Here is a 19,526-nt window from a genome sequence, read left to right as displayed (position 1 = left end):
GTAGCTCTCCCATTGGCTCTCCTGGAAGAACCGCTCGCAGAGGTCTCTCTCCGCTGGCACCTACGATTTATTCATGTTATTACTTTCGCCTAGAAGATTATATTTTCGTCAGTGTTTGTGTGAGTGTGTGTGTGTCTGTGTGTGTGTGCGTGTGTGTGTGTGTGTGTGTGTGTTTGTCCTTCTGTGAACGCGATAACTCAAGAATGCCTTGACGGATTGTTTTAATACTTGACATGTGGGTAGATCTTCTTGAGACCTCAAAACGGATAGATTTTGGGCCCCCTGGCGGCTTGCTATGGTACTGCAGTGGAACTTCCGGTTCTGATATCGTGAGGTCTATATTTATAGTAGCAGATACCTCTCGTTTTCATCATGCTATTTTCATGAGACAAATGGGCGATCAATCATGAATTCGGATCGTAGTTGATCAGCAAAGCTCGGTGTGATTAAAGATATGTCCTGTCTCAAGCCCATGCGTACCTTTACGTTCTCTTCCTCGAGTCCCTGTAAGGCCGGTTGTCCCTCAGACACTGCCCTGAAGTCCCGCAGTGTGACTTGCAGGACGCTGGCGCCCCGGCTTACCAGGCTCAAGTGCGGCGGGATGGGGGCGTCTGATATGTGGGCCAGACCCTGTCGGCAGAGATATGTTTGGATACCTATATCGGCTGGCATAACTCGCACACCTCTTAGGGATATACCAAGTAATTTTTCTACGACTTGAATGTGCTCTCTATGTGTATCTCTCTTCTTAAGTTAAAAAGGAACGCGTGCATACACTCACACACACACACACACACACACACACACACACACACACACACACACACACACACACACACACACACACACACACAGATACACAAATACACAAACAAACAAACACACACACACACAAACACACACACGCACGCACACACACGCACACACACACACAAACACACACACACAGAAACGCAAACACACACACACACAAAAACAACACAAAGATACACACACACACACAAACACACACTATGAACCCTATCGTCATATCAAATCGGGGCTCAAACTACCGGGATTCGAACTCATGTCGAAATGGTATTTGCAGTGAAGTTATTGATTATTACGGTACTTACAAAAGTTTTGCCCGGTTCCAGTGACCCCAATGTCATGAAGGTGCCGACCCTCTGTTCGCTGTGGCTGATGCGCCGACTGTACTTCCTCTGTGAGCTGGCCCGGGAACGCTTGTCTATATCATCATCACTGTGAAATACAACAAGAACCAAAGTCTTTGCTGCCTGATATAGATAAAGTGCTTGAAATGAGAAGAGGATGCCTTGTTTTCGTTTCTAACTTTGTTATTTAGCCACAAATTAAAAGTAACTTTAAAAAATTGACTGCCTACTGCCTATGTCCTCAGGCCAGAAACTGACCCCTTGCTTTCCAGGAGGATCCTCCGTGTAGTCCTGTCCCTTGTCCTAGCCTCTGCTTCCCGACTGTTTAAGCCCGTGTCCTTCACAATTAAAAAATTATGAACGAATTTTTCTTCTGCTGTTATTCGCTTATTCTGTATTATTACCTCTCTCCTTCGTCCAGGTGGCTTGGCAAGGGGATGTCACTGAAAGACAAAAGCGGTCTCACTGCTATTGAGTTCTCACGACCACCCCTGGATTTCCCACCGACACTTGCACTCTTGCTTCTAGCAAGTCCCGACACTTTCTTCTTTCCAGACTCCGAGAAAGTTCTCCGTTTGTTTGACGGCACCGTCTGTGGTCTTAGAGGAGGAAACGGTCTCTCTTCGAGCGGCTTGAACCGCCTGGTTGTAGCTGATGTCGTCCGGAGACGTGATGAGGGGCTTACAGACGACTGTGTCGCAACGTTCTGCTCCATCTGTTTGGAGGCGTTGGAAAGGTCCAGTAGCTTCACGACAGAACACATGCCCTGTTGGGAGAAGAAATGACCTATCAACACTACAGATAGCTTTGGGGGCTTTGGCGCTACGCCTTTTACAATGATAACGAGAAGAACATTTCATTCTGTAATTGTATTGTTGACTTGTCTTAGGGCCCGGTCACATTCGTAGAACAACAAGTTTACGACAGGAAATTGAGAGCATTTTGAGGACGTCGTGCAAAATTCAGCTGTCATGTGACCGAAAAGGTTGTCCTTTTCAAAGGTTGGTTCTGTGAAAGTTCTGTGAAAGTTCTGTGAAAGTTCTGTGAAAGTTCTGTGAAAGTTCTGTGAAAGTTCTGTGAAAGTTCTGTGAAAGTTCTGTGAAAGTTCTGTGAAAGTTCTGTCAAAAATCTGTCAAAAATCTGTCAAAGTTCTGTGAAAGTTCTGTCAAAGTTCTGTCAAAGTTCTGTCAAAGTTCTGTCAAAGTTCTGTCAAAGTTCTGTCAAAGTTCTGTCAAAGTTCTGTCAAAGTTCTGTCAAAGTTCTGTCAAAGTTCTGTCATAGCCTCACTGAAAAAAAAAACTTCAACGACGAACATTAACGCGGCTTTACTGGATGATTGCCCCCCTACCTTTGCGACGAAGACGACCGTAGGCTCCTCTGCCATGTCTCTGACCACGACTTTGCCATGTACACACTCCTGTGTTCTAGCCAGGGAGGCCAGACGTACGACAGCCTCGTCATTCCACTGCGAGAACAGCTCCAGGTGTCTGAACACAGGACAGCAGAACATCGGAACTAAAGTCGTTTGTTTAGGAACTCACCTCACAAATGATAAATATACAATCTGTCTTTCCCGATGTCCTACTTTCTGCCATATTTTCGTCAGCTGAATTATCTATAATGAAAATACATACCAAGAATACTATGATGCACTAAGAAAATCTAATACTCGTACGCCACAATAAGATTCTATATCTCATCTCCTGCAACATATTTTCGTCAGCTGAATCATTTATAATGAAAATACATACCAAGAATACTATGATGCACTATGAAAATCTAATACTCGTACGCCACAATAAGATTCCATATCTCATCTCCTGCAACATATTTTCGTCAGCTAAATCATTTATAATGAAAATACATACCAAGAATACTGTGATGCACTAAGAAAATCTAATACTCGTACGCCACAATAAGATTCCATATTTCATCTCCTGCAACATATTTTCGTCAGCTGAATCTTTTATAATGAAAATACATACCAAGAATACTATGATGCAGTAAGAAAATCTTGTGCGCCACAATAAGATTCCAAACACTAGGTAAACTTGGAGTCTCACCTGAAGAAGTCGAACTTGCACTTGAAGTCCTGCTTGAGACGCGCGTGCAGCTCAGTGTCCTGGAGGTTGTGGATGTCGACAACAATCAGCTCGGCCTGCTCCTGGGTCTGTATGGTGGCCTCCCGCGGCTTTCCTGTGATCAGCGACATCTCCTGTAGATGAAATAACAAGATCGAAGCACGTTCAAAATATCATCACATGCACAATCCATCCAGAGGTTCTTGAGATATTGCTCCGGAAGCGAACATACGCACGCACGGCACGCACACACACACGCGCAAACACACTTACACACACACAAACTAACACACACACACACACACACACACACACACACACGCTGGGCGCAAAATGGCGCAAGACACGGTAATAAAGTTTTCATTCATTCATTCATTCATTCATTCACACACACACGCGCGCGCAAACACACACACACACACACACAAACTAACACACACACACACACATGCACACACACGTTGCATACACATGTGACCTTTTATATCTGCGAATTAAATGTATTGTAGGTAAATATTTGACGATATTCGGATAAATTTACATACAAATACCAACGGGAAGTCTCGATTCCTCATGCCTTTTTCAAACAAAATTCCATAAGAGCACACGTGCACGTTTACTGCCTTGTAGGACAAAGTTTTTTTGAAAGTCTGAAACAAATCAAAGGAGCGAGTAGAAACAAGTCATCCCAACCGAGATTCGAACCCACGCCGAAACCGGCAGCCCAGATCACAGGCACGCACGCCTTAACCACTAGTCTAAAAGGTCGCGACCAGTTAGACTGGTCAGTTGGAGGCGCTTAAACCCCCACTGTTACAAGTCTTACCCCAAAGATGGCCCCCTTCCTGAGCACCACCATGCTGGCCCGCTGCATCAGCTCGTCCGGGTCGTCTGTGGTGACCACGCCCACCCGTCCCGAGAACACCATGTAGAACGCCGTGCCGGGATGGCCCTTCTTAATCACCACTCGGTTCACTCCCAAACTAAAGGGGAAAAAGAAAACCCTGCAGTAACCTTCTCCCTGCTGCCTAATGCTGTAACCAATACAAATTTGGTCCCAAAAGGCCACTTCAGCAGGGAGAAGGTTAATAGGCTCGACACTAATGTGAAGTACACGCGTGAACATACGCTGACTTAGTGACTGAAATGTTTTCTAGAAATTACCCCGAATGTCTCTAAGTCTTTTTTTGACGATTCAAACCAGCAGACAGAGGCTTACACACTAGTACAAATAAAGTAACAGCTGTCAGCTGTATTTGTATACAACGTATCGGCACACGTAGAGGTTAATGGAAGAACGTCACATGTAACACGCGTACGCATATGTAAGTAGATTTTCGTACAAAGGCGTCACGTAGACGTCGTATTAGACATACTTTCCTGTCGGTGCAAACGTGTAAAATGTCCATAAACGCGTAAAAAGGTGACTTTCTACTTAAACTTACCTCTGGTATCTGACTACTCTACAGAGCATGTCCTGGATTTCCCGGGGGTATTTCCTGAAGCTACCGAGACTGCGCAATGCGGCCCCTATCAATCTCAGGTCCGCCGGGGTTCTGTCGGCAGGCTGTTTCTCCGCGACACGTTTGGCTGATTCTGGGAACATGTACTGTAGAACACACACCATCTTTTACCGAAAACAGCCTCACCGTTCTTCATATTGGGCGGTTACTACAACAAAAACTTGGTCAAGAGCAAAAATATCAATCATTTGGAAATAATTGCTTCACATACTAGCATACAAGCTGGCTTTGATAGACCAATGCTATATCATATGTGTCATATTGTGAATATTTCAGTAATTACAATTTAGAATGTCATAACGTTTTGGTCCTACCTCAGAGTCCATCTTGAAAAATCCAGGGTCGAAAGACAACTCCTGGTCACCGCCCCCCTCCCCTTCCTTTGTGGCCACCCGGTAATGCTGCTTCGACACGAACTCAAACGGCTGCAGATAGTAAAAGGTTGTTTTTTTGGGGTTAATTTAGTGCTTAAGGATAAAAAGCAAGAAGTTTCAGAGTAACTCTATTCAAACTTACTACAGATCTTGTACGTTGAACATGACAATGGAAAACGGGTTACATTTCTGAGTTCACCAATGCTTTTAGTCCCATGTGTGTAATCATTGCTGATTGCACGTTGCCCATCGTTGTATTGTAAATACTATATAGAAGTAAAGGTTTAGTTGCAAGTTCTTGCCCGAGGGCTAATGAAACAATGTATATGACACAATGTATATGACACAATGTATATGAAACTGCATATAAAAAGGACACAGGCAGTGTATGTTAACAATGCAAGTTAACAATGGTGACAAGTAAAACTACTAGTAAGTGACTATTCTAAAACTACTACGGAATACAATCTAAGCTTTTTGTGTTTGACTTTTTTGGAAGCAGTGGAAGACGAAGTGTCCCACTTTCTCTGCAATGAGTGGGTTTTGAAAGGTTAACAGGGTTGCAGTTTTCTTTTCAGCAGTTAACGTTTGAAAATTGTGGTGAGTTTTGGTGGCTTCTTGAAATAGCTCTTTTCTTTCCTGATCGTTAAAGGGGCAGTTCGAGATAAAATGTAACCATCAATAATAACACTAAAGTAAATACACATGTTTTTTGTGGCCCTGACCTTGCCCAGTTGGCCCTCTGCGTACTTCCTCATACACAAGGCCACCTGACAGAGTCTGCGCACTACGCGCGCCGCCATGACGAACTTTTCCTTCATCTGTAAGAAAATAAAACAGAAATTACATAGAATTCTCATAAATGTAAACGGCAAATATAACATTAATTTTACAGAATATTTACACAATCAAATCAAGTCAGCATCTGCGTTGCTGTATATACGCAAAACATGTTTATTTTTCTAAAATTATCTAACATTCTTGAGATAGATTTAGCCTAATCAAGAGGTAACCAGGACCAGACTGCGTACACAAGGAAACAACACTAACCGTCACTGAGGGTTCCGTTGAAGTCAGCATCGTCTGTAACCATAGCAACGAGAGGAGCAAGGTTAAAGGTCAGCATATCCAGCAGTATTTCATTTCACTCAAGTTGGAGGAGCAAAATTAATTTCTATGCTCTATATAGACTAACGAAACTCAGTGCTAAGATTTCAGATGACGGCCATGAACAAAGAAAATCATTTTACTTTATCTTTCTCCATCGGATGTTAGAAGTCTGCTACCATGGCAACAGGCAAGAAAAGTCGCTCTCTAAAACAGATGGGTAAACATATTGATGTTTACAAACTAACCGTAAGTGCGGTGTAAGTACACGGGTTGTTAGAATAACAGTCACGCTTGGGCTATGAATTCTTAGAGTGCTTTTCCAGACATAACGGAAAAGGGGGTATGGCAACAAGCTTACATTTTAAAGTAGTAAAAGAATAATCTAAGAAACAAAACTGTACCAATGGGTTGTTTGGTATCCTAAACAAATCGAGTACGTAAGATAAAAGTACAGTCTATTGGTTTTACACACTCTTCTTTGTCATGAACAGCCGAACAGTATATTCTGAAAGATTCAATTCTTTAAAGTTTATCATTAAGATTACATGCGTGTACTGCTAAATTTTGTTACGAAATATGATATGTCTGAAACTATGTACGGTAATATGTCGTGTTCTGGTCATGAAGTCAGTAAGAAGTGCAGCAGCTACCACTCTAACGGGGGTTGAGTTTGATTTTCTCATGGAAACATGAGCACTTCAAGAAGGGTAAATGTGTGCTCGGGACAGGTGAAACAATTCTTGAGAGGGTCTCGGGAAGCCATTCTGAGAGTTTCAAGTGCTTAGATAAGGGCTCTTAACGGCTAAGTATTACCTATGTTTAAAAACAAGGTCAAAGGTGCATGTTAAAAAAAACTTCCATTGATTCTTTGGCTCTTCCACGGAAATTGCTTTTTTTCAGTTGTATAATTCGTTTCGTTATGGTTAATTTCAATCATGATTATAGTACATGTATAAGCTAGAGCTTATAAATCGAACAGAATTTTGAATAACATTTGATTTTGTGATTCATCGCAAGCAATCTGATGACAGCACATCTTGTCAATTGTTATCTTCGCCGAGGAACTCGGAGTAGATTATGTTTTCGGTTGAGCCGGCTGTTGTGTGGGTCTGTATGTATGTCAAGAGCATAACTCGGGAAACCTTTGATGGATCTTCATGATATTTGGTAGGTGTGTAGTGGTTGTGCAAAGGAAGGTCAAGTTCAAAAATCGTTCACCTGTCGTTTTCCAACAATACTGCAGCGGACTTTTAATTTTTCTGTGTTTGTATGTAGGCAAAAAAAGTGACGGAAACGTTGATGGATCTCAATGATTTTTGGTAGTTTGGAAGAGATTGTGGGAACGGAGGTCAAGTTTGAAAATGATATATTTGGCGCTTTCCTACAGAACTGCAGCAGGCTTTGTGTGTGTGAGAGTTTGTATGTCGCCAGCATAACTCGAGGAGCTATTGGCGGTTGTGCATGATATTTCGTGGATAGGTAGTGATGTCAAAGAGGAAGGTCAAGTTCGATAATGGGCCTCCTATCGGGTATTTGAGGTACTGCAGCGGAGCTTCAACGTTTGAGGCCAAATTTTCTGGAGGCGTCAGGTTCATGATTTTTTGGTAGTATATAGCTTCTGGGACGGCAAGTGAGTGGTGGGAATTAAGGCCCCCTAGCTGCTCGTTTGGAACTGCAGTTGGCGTTTTTGTTAATACATTTGGAGACGAATAACTCCAGCAGGGATTGACGGATTATCATAATTTATGGCATGTGGATAGTTTAGGTGATGCTTTACATAACTGAATACTTGTCATGCAAATAAGACGATAATTTGCATAATAAATGAGGAAAGTTTATGAATTCGCCGAAAGCTTGTAGTCAAATTTCATACAAGTGCTATGGTAACGATTTTTAAGTGGTGCACAGCTCTTGGGGCAGGGAGTAAGTGATGTAAGTTTAGACCCCCTAGAGGCTTGCTTAGAACTGCAGTAGACCTTTTTTATGTTACCTTTGGAGGCGAATAACTCGGGTAGGGTTTGATGAATTTGCATTGTTTTGGACAGGTAGGTTATTGAGGTAATGATTAACAAATAAAGACGTATGAAATTGTAATCAGGGTCTAATTAAGTGGTGAAATAGGCTTGTTTATAATTACATTTTTTAAGTACCCTTTGTCGACCTATATCTAAGGGCAACACCTGCTTGTCAGCAGGCCTGTACAAATTAGATTGATGCTCTCTGGTGACCTCAAAAACCACCGGCCAAACTACACTCCGGCTGGGACGGAGCTTATATCAACAAACACAGGAAAGGTCTGGTCCTGTGCGGGACAAGTCAAAACGATGAATACAAGGAAATGTGCAAGCAGCTGGCACTGCAGAAGGCATTATACTAAGCTTTATGTGGTTTGTAAAATGCAGTTGTATACCACACTGGATGTGGACCACAGTCCTTCGTAGATGAGAGTAAGAGAAGGTTCTTGCGCAGATAGTGACATAAAAATCCTCAAAATCAGGATAATCTTTAAAACAGACCCATGCTACCCATCAGGACCTGACTGAACTCCCCTCCAGGGTGTTTCACATTTAAGACAGAGACACGAAAATACAGTAACAGGTCTCACAAATCTAACACCCTCCAAAAAAAAAAGTGAAACAGTAGGCTTTAGAGAGATATTCTCAATAGCAGTAGGTGCAAGAGTCGTGGTCACTGCCAACGTTAACATATTAGACGGAATTGTTAAGGGCGCATTCGTAGGCATTGACAGCACATGCCATGATGTCCACACCTTCCTCGTAAAATTCGACAGTGAAAGCAAATACAAGAAAGATTTACCCAAATGCGGTACCCATCAAAAGACAATGTTCAATAAGTTCTCAGTTACGGCAAGCGGACGATCCAAGCACGACGAGAACAGTATCCTCAATCTTTAGCATGGGGCTGTACCTAAAGTTTAAGGTAGATCACTGGACAAAACTGTTGTCCCCTTTGAGCGCAAACGGGTCGTTTTTTCTCAGGTCAGTTATATGTTGCCTTACGTCATGTTGAGTTTGAACGGATTGTATCTATTGGGATTTAAATCGTATACAATTAGTGAATTACAATACTGTAAACCAAAATATATGTTCTTAAAGAAATGGAACTCCTAAAACAGCTGCCTGTGTCAACGGTTACACAACAACCTAACACAGAAGACCGTGATACTTGCATTAAATGTCAAGTTCCTGAATATACTCCTACGCGGAACATCTAAAAAATATGAGAGCTGACAGATCAACACAACCAGTCGATGTCTTCTGTTTCGTGGAAACCTTCCTGAATGGCCGACAACAGACTAAAAGCAACGGCATTCAGAGCAGACAGAAATGGAACAGGAGGAGGGGTGATGACTGTTGCTACACAAGACGTCAATCCTACACAGCCGATATATTTCAGCCGATGGAGTGAAGTGCATAGCTATCACAGTCACCAAACTATCGACCACAGTTGAAACAAATCAAAGGAGCGAGTAGAAACAGAAGTGATCCCAACCGAGATTCGAACTCACGCCGAAACCGGAGGCCAGATCACAGGCACTAGGCTCAAGGTCGCAACCAGTTAGACTGGTCAGTTGGAGGCGTTTGAACCCCCACTGTTACACTACTCCCCCTTTTCTTTCTAGACTCGTCCAGAGTCTCCGAGTACGATATTCCCTGTGTAATCTGATCGTTACTCACAGGGCCGGTGTGGGAACCAGTGAAACAAATCAAAGGAGCAAGTGATCCCAACCGAGATTCGAACTCACGCCGAAACCGGAGGCCAGATCACAGGCACGCACGTCTTAACCACTAGGCTAAAAGGTCGCGACCAGTTAGACTGGTCAGTTGGAGGCGCTTGAACCCCCACTGTTACACAGTCAACAGCACTAACATCTACAAACCACACTCCTTGCCTGAAGCAGCCTTGTTAATTGACTGAGCTTGAGGTGTGTTGCCAATTATTATCACAAGTAACACGTGTATCAACTAAAATACTTTTCAGAACTAACGTTCGATAAATGTGGTAAATAGCTAGAGCTCTTTCAAGTAGATTTATCAACACCAGATAAAAAGGCGATGTTACCTAAACTTCTCCATGATACAGATGCAGAATCCCCCCAATATTCATAGTCATCAATGTTTGTAAATGTCTTTGAATATTCATCAATGTTCATGTAAATTTTCATTTATATCTATATAAAATATATAATAATATTGAAACGCATACTTATAGTATTCATAAATTCATAAATTCGTAAATTCATAAATTCATTAATTCATTAATTCATTAATTCATTAATTCATTAATTCATTAATTCATTAATTCATTAATTCATTAATTTATTAATTCGTGAATTCAATGTATAAATTTATAATTTATATGCACAGTCCCGCGAGTCAAGTTAACGAATTTCTGAATTTCTGAATTTCTAAATTAATGAATTCATGAATATCATGAATATCATGCCACATTGCCATGAATTATGATATCATGATATTATGATATTATGATATTATGATATTATGATATTATGATATTATGATATTATGATATCATGATATTATGATATTATGATATTATAGTATTATGATATGATATTATGATATTATGATATTATGATATTATGATATTATGATATTATGATATTATGATGATATTATGATATTATGATATCATGATGTGTTGCCAATTATTATCACAAGTCTGTCGCCAGCATAACTCAAGAAGCTGTTGATGGATCTGTATGATATCTAGTGGATGGGTAGGGTTTACAGAAAGGAAGGTCAAGTTCGATAATGGGCCTTCTAGCGGGTACAACAGAGCTTCAAAATTTGGAGGCATATTTTCTGAAAGTGCTATGGTCATGATTTTTGTGTGGTAGATAGTTCATGCCACAAATTTGGGCCCCCTAGCGGCTTGTGGGTGTTTTTGTTTTGACATTCGGACATGAATAACTTGAGAAGGGGTAGACAGATCGTCGTGATATTTGGTATTTACAGAGCTCAGATGGTGCTTTATTCTGAGTTCCACGAGAACCTTCGCAAAATGATTTTAACCTTTATGACTGATGTATTTAGGAGTGTTTCCGTGTTTCATCAATCATAAATCAGTTGATCGCCTTCACCGAAATAACAGAAGTTGTCCAAAGTATGAGCTTATGATGGAAATTCCGAAAATTCCGGATATTCCGGAAATTCCGGAAATTCCAGATATTCCGGATATTCCGGATATTCCGGATAATCCGGAAATTCCGGATATTCCGGATATTCCGGAAATTCCGGAAATTCCGGATATTCCGGAAATTCCGGAAATTCCGGATATTCCGGAAATTCCGGAAATTCCGGATATTCCAGATATTCCGGAAATTCCGGAAATTCCGGATATTCCGGAAATTCCGGATATTCCGGAAATTCCGGAAATTCCGGATATTCCGGAAATTCCGGAAATTCCGAAAAAGCTTCCAAGTCTTCCAAATCTTTCGGAAATTCCAAATCTTCCAAGTTCTGAATTAATGTACAGAATTAATGTGCAAATGTTCAGAAAATTGATGAATTAAGGGTTAATGACCCGCCCCAAGGTGTATATGGTGTCATAACGCCTGGCCATGTGCTATAACCACCGAATAAAACCACCGAGTGAGCGAAGTGAACGAGGTGGTTTTATGAGGTGGTTATAGCACATGACCAGGCGTTATGACACCATATACACCGAGGAAGAGGCGGGTCATTAACGTTATTATCATATAGCTTATCCAAACTGACGCATATAAGAGTAGACAATTTCTGTTTGACGCATAGATCCCTTTTACTATTAAGAATGCATTTCAGAATTCACATTTGTCCTTTTTTAACAGAAGATGATGAAGAATATGTACAACTGTTGCCTGATTTATTTATTTCAACCACACAGGATAGGAGGGTCGGTTTCAGGTCAGTCAGAAAATGTTATCATTGAAGAATCTCCCTGCAACATGACCTCAGGTAACCTGAATAGAACACAGGTTCTTTGGCCAGCAGGAAATGGAACGCGCGGAACCTTAGATAGAACGTGGTTTCTTTGGCCAACAGCAAATGGAACACGCGTAACATTTTTGGGAATTTTAAATTTGTTTTCCCTTTTCATGTATTCTAAGGAAATTTTTAGGAATTCTAAGACAATAAAGATTTTTTAAACAAGGTTAAGAAAAAGATTCATCAAATAGATACCCCCTCTACAAAATGCAACTGTTATAAAGATTTTTTAAACAAGGTTAAGAAAAAGATTCATAAAAAAGATACCCCCTCTACAAAATGGAACGGTTGTGTTCTGACATGACGTCAATAAGTGGTGTGTTATGGCGTGATAACAGACCACTTATTGTGGGCAATGGAGGCTTCTGATTGGTCGACGCCATCTACCTATGTGATAATGTTCATAAAATACGTCAACGTTCATGAATATTTTTCATGTGTTATCAATTCACCAATGTTTTATAGATATGCGTCTCATTAATATTCATAGATATTAATGAAAATTTACATAAACATTGAGACGTTTAAAAATATTGATGATTATGAATATTGGTTGTGGATTCTGCCTCTGTATTATGGAGTAATATCGCCTTTTATCTGGTGTTGATAGATCGACTTGATAGCCCTAGCTATTTACCATATTTATCGAACGTTAGTTCTGAAAAGTATTTTAGTTGATTCACGTGTTACTTGCGATAACACGTGTGAATGAGCTCCAGAACACACCTCAAGCTCATTCAATTTATCACTAGTTGACATCTATTAATATTTCTCTCATCTTCAGTTACATATGTCACATGTTTGAGAGTCCTATTATGGAATTTGGCGGATGTATAAACTTTCCTCATTAATTATGCAAACAAGATACTGTTTTGCATAATAAGTATCTAATCATGTACATCATCACTCAAGCTAGCTACTTGCCAAAAATCATGACCATCCATCAGGCCCTTCTTGAGTTATTCTATTTCAAAGTCTGAAGCAAAACCTGTTCCTGCAGTTCCAAAAAAGCCGCTAGGGGTCCAAAACCTACACCACTTACTCTCCGTCCAAAGAGCTATCTACCACTCAAAAATCAGGACCATGGCGTAGCATGTCCAGAACACGAGATATCAAAACAGGAATTTCCGCTGCTGTACCGTAACAAGCCGCTAGGGGACCCAAAATCTAATCATTTCCATGTCTCATCAAGACCTACCCACCTACCAAATATCAAGAAAATCCATCCAAGTCTTCTCGAGTTATGCTGTACGTTACAAACACACAAACAAATACACACACAAACGCTACCCACTGCATAACCTTCTCGGCGAAGGTAATGAAAGGAAAGTTTGTTAACCCACTGCATTTCATAATCGGACATGGGACTGTCAGGTCATGTAACCAGATGGCCTTGCATGTAGGTCAAATAAATAAACTATCCTCCAAGCAGAGGTGTGGGTCCTGCTGGTTTTTAACGCGTTCAGTTTAGGCATTTTTGTTCACCACGATTGGCGACATAAATGAAAAGGGGACAAAATAGAAAGCCTGACAAAAACACCTAAAAACACGACAAAAACCAGCCAGACCCACTCCTCTGCTTGGAGAGTACACTGTACTAAAACTGCGCCACTGCTAGGTGCGGAAAAGTCACATGTACATGTACTATGTCTTTCAAAATGTGTATGATATGGAATAAAGATTTATTCTATTCATATATATTGACTGTGCCATTTCATCATCACTTTCAACTTACAACACTGCAATATTGAACCTTTGTGGCCCATATAATATCAACATACTCATATTTTTTACATGACCAGTTATAACATATACATTTGTACCAGCACACTGTACACATATACTAGTCCTGTACCACCAAATGATTTTTAACCCCATCTAGACTGGACTCATTCGCCCCATCATAACTTCCAAATGGTATGGTGCATGATCAAATTTGCAGGGGGTGATAAGCACGTAAATATCAATCACTCTCCATAATAATCCTTGATTATTTGGCGAAGATAATGTGTTCGTGGAACTCTAGTTCAAGCTAAGAAGATTTCCACACATATAAGCATTTTGTCCGTAAATTGTTAGATAAATCAATGGTATGTTTTTTTATGTACAAACATTTCGAAATTCTGTCTGTTGTCTTTATCAGTGTAAAACGAGATTACTATCCCGATATGATAATTTTAAAACGGTAATCAATATTTCAATATTACCGTTACGTTACAACCAGAAAATGGCCACGCATTATTACATGGCAATCTAGACGACTGGTTCTCAACACACCCCTCCCTTCCTACTGCATTTCAATGTCTGGACACACTATATTTGACATTTTCCCTTCCCTACCAACATCTTCGTAAACATTCCATACAAGGCTTACGTCACTAGTATCCTCCTCACTGAGAGAGTCATGTTGGTGCCTCTGCCGAGCCTGCGCACCAAGACGCGCGACGTCTGCCGCGGTCAACAGAAGCGAACCCCTCCGAGAATCCCTGCGTTGCGCATGCGCTGTATGAGGTGACCTACCACTCGAATCGAGAGGCTTTCGGTTGCCACAAGCCGTCTGTGGTTAGAAATAAGACATGCAAAAAGCTACAGCTGTTTGACATCAAATACTACAGTCACTGTTTGTGAACAACATCGATATCCTTACTTCCCAACTATTAAAGGCAACCCAAGCAATATTATTAGGGCCCGAAAATCGGATTTTGAAAGTCAATTTATTTAGTCATCTCTATCCAAGATTAGTTCAAACATCACAATGTATAGCAACGTGCATGATGCAAAAATATGACGTAATGTGAGAACTAACTGAAAATTGCGGCTGGATTTTTTGTAGGCTCGTGAAACTAAGGGGATCATCGCACGGAACTTTTTGCGCGGTTTTGAAATGCTCAAAGTATGAAGTATTACGCAAATGTGCTAAACAATGTTATAAATGTCACTACCATAAAGATTCCAGCATTTTTCTTTCTCATTTTTGGGCTCTAATATTGCTTCGGTTTCTCTTAATCTCCTGTTGGTTTGTATAGTAATGTCTGTCTTTTTTCTTCTCAGCCTCCCGAACTACACATGATATTTGCTGAAAACTACGCCGTCTTTTCTTTCAATAATTCTGTCAGAGTACCTGTGGTGTCAGCGTGATGGTAGCTCTCCTATCCCTTCTATCTTGTGCGGTAGAGGATGGTAGCATAGAATCCCGTCGTTGGCTTACTCGTTGAGAACCCTGTCCTAAGACAGAAATTTCTGGGATCGCACTGAGTTTTCTTTTGTCATTTACTTCTCGTCTCACAGACATAATGTAGGATCGGTTTTATTCGTAATGTAAAGGTAAAAATGATATGTTTTGCACCTTTCTTGTTATTGTTTGTTTGGGCCGTTTAGTAAATAGAGAATACATGCGTTCGTTTTGTTCGACTGGAATCCATGGATCAAAGATGGAGCTTCGGGTCATTCAAGGACATGTTATAGGTCACTTGAGGACACATATCAAATCTAACAGCTACATCGTCCAAGGGATTAAAGACACGTTTCTTTGAAAAACGTTTGTTTCATTTCTCCAAACACAACTAGAAATCCGAAATATAGCAAATTTAGAAATTTCAAATGATCATTGTTTAACGAAGACCACTCGACCTCAAAGTTTAAGCTTCTAATTCAACATTACATCAAGACCGACGATCAGATTCTGACCCCTTGAAATACCCCTCCCCGTTCTTAGCATTCAGACTACAGTATTTAGCACCTGCTCTCTTCGCGTTTATTCCTCGTTGTCCTTAATCGTCTGAGAGACTTTGGCACAGACTTTGACACAGATTAAAAAATTGACCCAAACCTTGGCTTTTTATTCTTCAATACACAAAGTGTGCCTTTAATTACGAAAACAAAAATCCCCATGTATGTCGAAGTACAAGTAAGTAATGTGTTAAAGTTTCTATTAACGTTTAATGAGATTAACATGATGTATGTGTTAATGAGATTCTGGAAACAAACATTCCTTTTTATCTGACTTCAAAATGTTCTAAATGCAAACCTAATCACATGAGTCGAAAAAATGGTAATTAAAAAAATGCTGAAATCTTTATGGTAGTGACATTTACTAACACTGTTTAGTATATTTGCGTTATAACTTCACAATTTGAGCATTTCAAAACCGCGATAAAACGAGCCGTACAATGATCTCCTTAGTTTTGCGAGCCTACAAAAGCCCCCGTGACAATTTTCAGTGAGTTTCACATCACACCGTCGTCATATTTTTGCATCATGGATGTCGCTATATATTGTGATAGTGTTGTTTGAACTAATCATGTACAGAAATGACTAAATGAATTGACTTTCAAAATCCAATTTTCGGGCCCTAATATTGCTTGGGTTGCCTTTAAGTGACGGCACTTCACTCGGCGTCAACGAGTAGCTGGTATCCTGGATGCACCGGCTTTGGGCGCCACACTTTGAGAGCCAGCAGAACTGCAGCGAAAATGACGACCGCAGCAGATCCTCCAAAAACCAGGGCGATGTTGTCCACACTATCAGCTGCAAATGGAAGACAATTACAATCAACACCCTAAGATTCAACAACTTAGAATCAAACGAAAGCTTCCCGACATACTAGAAGTACAAATCAGTATACTTCTACTCAGCAGTTTCTCTTCACTGTTGTTTGATTGGAGTTCAGCACCAAGGACATGCCTGATTGACATTTATAACAGTGCCTGAATGCTGCCTATTCAGTTTATATTCAGTTCATATTCGGTCCTGTGCTTTATAGATACAACTGTATCTCCAATGCGTTGAATGTATCACTCAAGCAACGGTCACTGCATTCGACATTCAACTGATTCCGAGATCCTATTCATGTGTCCCTTTTTTTATTTATTCGATGATACAAACTAACATGGCTTTCGGCAGCTTTCTAGCATTTGCAGGATATGTCCTGGAGCTATAAGTATTGGAGCTATAATAAATGTCCACATTTACCGCGATAGTCACCTGTACTGAAGATGATGGGCCCGCGGGAGATCACAAAGCGGCTCTTCATGTCTTTCTTATCCTCGAGCGCCCTCTTGCGATGACGACTGGTTCTGCAACCCTGTGGAAAGTTTTGTTGGGGCATTTGTCAAGAGTGAAAGTCAGGCGTTCCCTTCTCAAAATATTTTTGATTTACGAAAATATTCTTCTAGACACAAACCCTGACGGATATCTAAGCCGTCATTGGGACATATTTTTCGCTATTATAGGCCCCTAGGCGAAACGGCATTATCGTTGACAATTTCCTATTGTGTCAAAATTATGTGTCTATAACATTGTAAGACACTCGTACCTGCGCACAGCGGGACCCAGCTTCTGCTCCATCGCACACTTCCACTTCACACCGGATGTGCACTGTCGTCACTTCCTGTACGAAGCGGAACGCCTCCAGACCGAACCGCTGTGTACCCGGGTCAGGTCCCCCGTAGAACCGTAGGGTGTCGTCGGAGGCACAACTGGAAATATGGAAACGTATTCCACGCCACAGTGTAAAGATATGACTTGTTGATGTTAAAAATAGCTAAGCTTTTGGTTGCATAAGTCATGTGGATTGTACAAGGACAACAGAAAGAATCACTTGGAAAAACAACATTGAATTGACTTTAAGATAGCTACTGCAAATGTTTATTACCATACAACAATACGTCAATACATTATGCCTTTTCAATGTGCGTCAATTTTACCCTCATGGCCTACTCTAGATATCAAGAAAGCTAATCTATACATCGTTCTGTCAACCTTTTTCATAGGGTTGTGAGCATGGCGTAAAAAGCTTAGAATGAACGTACGAGGGGTGATCTATAAGTCCTCGGCCTCACCCAGGAGTAAGGTGCAGAACTCAAAACTCGTGGAATAATTTTAAAGCACAAGGGCTTTTATGAATGTCTACCAAAATTCAAATCATTGTGATCATTAGTTTGCAGGCGACACCCAGTAACGTTCAATGAGGTAGAAGGATAAAGACATGGAAAATTGAGATGCGACCTGAGCGGGGCAACTTGCTCTGCTGAAAGTCAGATACTCACTTCTTTTTAGTTGAAATAAGAAGGGAATCTTCATCAAACATTTTGACATGGTCTTCAAAGATTTCATGCCGATTCATGGCATGAGGAACTCGGCTCTGAACACAGTTCAACCTTGTTTTTCTTACCACTTACCTACTGATTTTCAAATGGACGTCAACTGGGAAGTATTGACCACAATAATTTGAAATTTGGTGGATATTGCTAAAAGACGTCATACTCAATGATTATGCCACGAAATGTGAGTTGTGTACTTTATTTCCGGGTGAGGCCGAGGACGTATTGATCACCCCTCGTATCTGTGCTCACCCGTCCTGTATCAGTGGGTACTGCAGGGAGGTGTTGTGCCCGGATGTAGCCTCGCAGTGCAGCGCGATCACGGACAGCTGTCGGGCGTGGCCCTGCACCTGCAGCTGCAGGTACATCCTGTCCCGCAGGTGTTTGTGTACCGGGTAGTCAGGTGTGGTGTACGGAGCCAGGTAGCTCTGTGTGGGGAACAGGTCCAGCCGGATGGACAGCTGACCGAACCCCTCATCAACAAACTCCAGTCCACCCGGGATGGGGAGGAACTCGGACATCACGGCCTCGTCACGATCGTACTTACAGCTGGGGACACAAGAGCGGCCGGCTGTTCTTACTATGCTTTCTGACATGTTAAGCTGACATGTTCCATTTCGTTCCATTTCGTTCCATTTCGTTCCATTTCGCACTTTCGTTCGAGGGACCCACTCACGAGAGCGACCTTTGATACCATCTGTACCTGTGCCATTCCGCCCACGACCCACTTACTAATACTGTGCACCGCCACACTGTGACACGTCGGTGTTGTACGATTTACAGTGGCAAGGACGTGCAAGGTGAGAGACAATCGGAGTATTATAAAGCTTCATAGTAATCTCCTGTATGCGATGCTTATTGTGTGTTTTATGCTGCGACAGTGGACGTTGAAAGGTTGATTCAGCAAATAACTGGTTGCAGCTGGTCAGAAGGGTGTTTGTTCTGTGCCTGATAGTAACCCGTAGCACGATGACCTGTCGTCTATGACTCTGAGACGGCCGGGGGGGGGGGGGGGGGAGGCTAGGCTCCCTTGTTGACGGATTAATGACGTTATTTTATACTTTACAAAACATAAAACTCAAACCAGTGTGAATATTTTCAATATGCAGGGCTTTCCCAGCTACAGTTTTACACTCTTGTGTAGGCCCCGAGGATTTAATTAATTCTGTCGG

At 41.3% G+C, this 19,526-nt stretch overlaps 2 protein-coding genes across 3 annotated transcripts; both read right to left on the bottom strand.

The window, feature by feature from the left end:
- Window positions 1-342: 342 nt before the first annotated feature.
- On the bottom strand, window positions 343-14,852 carry LOC136445716 (cyclic nucleotide-binding domain-containing protein 2-like). Its single transcript, XM_066443850.1, has 12 exons — window positions 14,628-14,852; window positions 6,183-6,215; window positions 5,858-5,953; window positions 5,073-5,183; window positions 4,681-4,844; window positions 4,062-4,218; window positions 3,218-3,369; window positions 2,503-2,641; window positions 1,559-1,920; window positions 1,116-1,242; window positions 481-630; window positions 343-375 (listed from the first exon to the last, which is right to left on the bottom strand). Exons 2-12 carry the CDS (start codon window positions 6,210-6,212, stop codon window positions 343-345), a joined length of 1,521 nt encoding a protein of 506 aa, XP_066299947.1. The 5' UTR covers window positions 6,213-6,215; window positions 14,628-14,852.
- A 1,292-nt stretch (window positions 14,853-16,144) lies between these two features.
- Window positions 16,145-18,899, bottom strand: LOC136446238 (ZP domain-containing protein-like). Of its 2 annotated transcripts, none has more exons than XM_066444577.1 (4): window positions 18,607-18,899; window positions 17,568-17,730; window positions 17,225-17,336; window positions 16,145-16,780 (listed from the first exon to the last, which is right to left on the bottom strand). In XM_066444577.1, exons 1-4 carry the CDS (start codon window positions 18,873-18,875, stop codon window positions 16,641-16,643), a joined length of 684 nt encoding a protein of 227 aa, XP_066300674.1. In that variant the 5' UTR covers window positions 18,876-18,899; the 3' UTR covers window positions 16,145-16,640. The 2 variants fall into 2 exon arrangements, with proteins under 2 accessions (XP_066300674.1, XP_066300675.1); XM_066444578.1 differs by having other exon boundaries at window positions 17,237-17,336.
- Window positions 18,900-19,526: the final 627 nt, after the last annotated feature.

Source organism: Branchiostoma lanceolatum, chromosome 12, assembly GCF_035083965.1.
Source record: "Branchiostoma lanceolatum isolate klBraLanc5 chromosome 12, klBraLanc5.hap2, whole genome shotgun sequence".
Classification (NCBI taxonomy): domain Eukaryota; kingdom Metazoa; phylum Chordata; class Leptocardii; order Amphioxiformes; family Branchiostomatidae; genus Branchiostoma; species Branchiostoma lanceolatum.
This window is presented reverse-complemented; position numbering and strand designations above follow the sequence as displayed.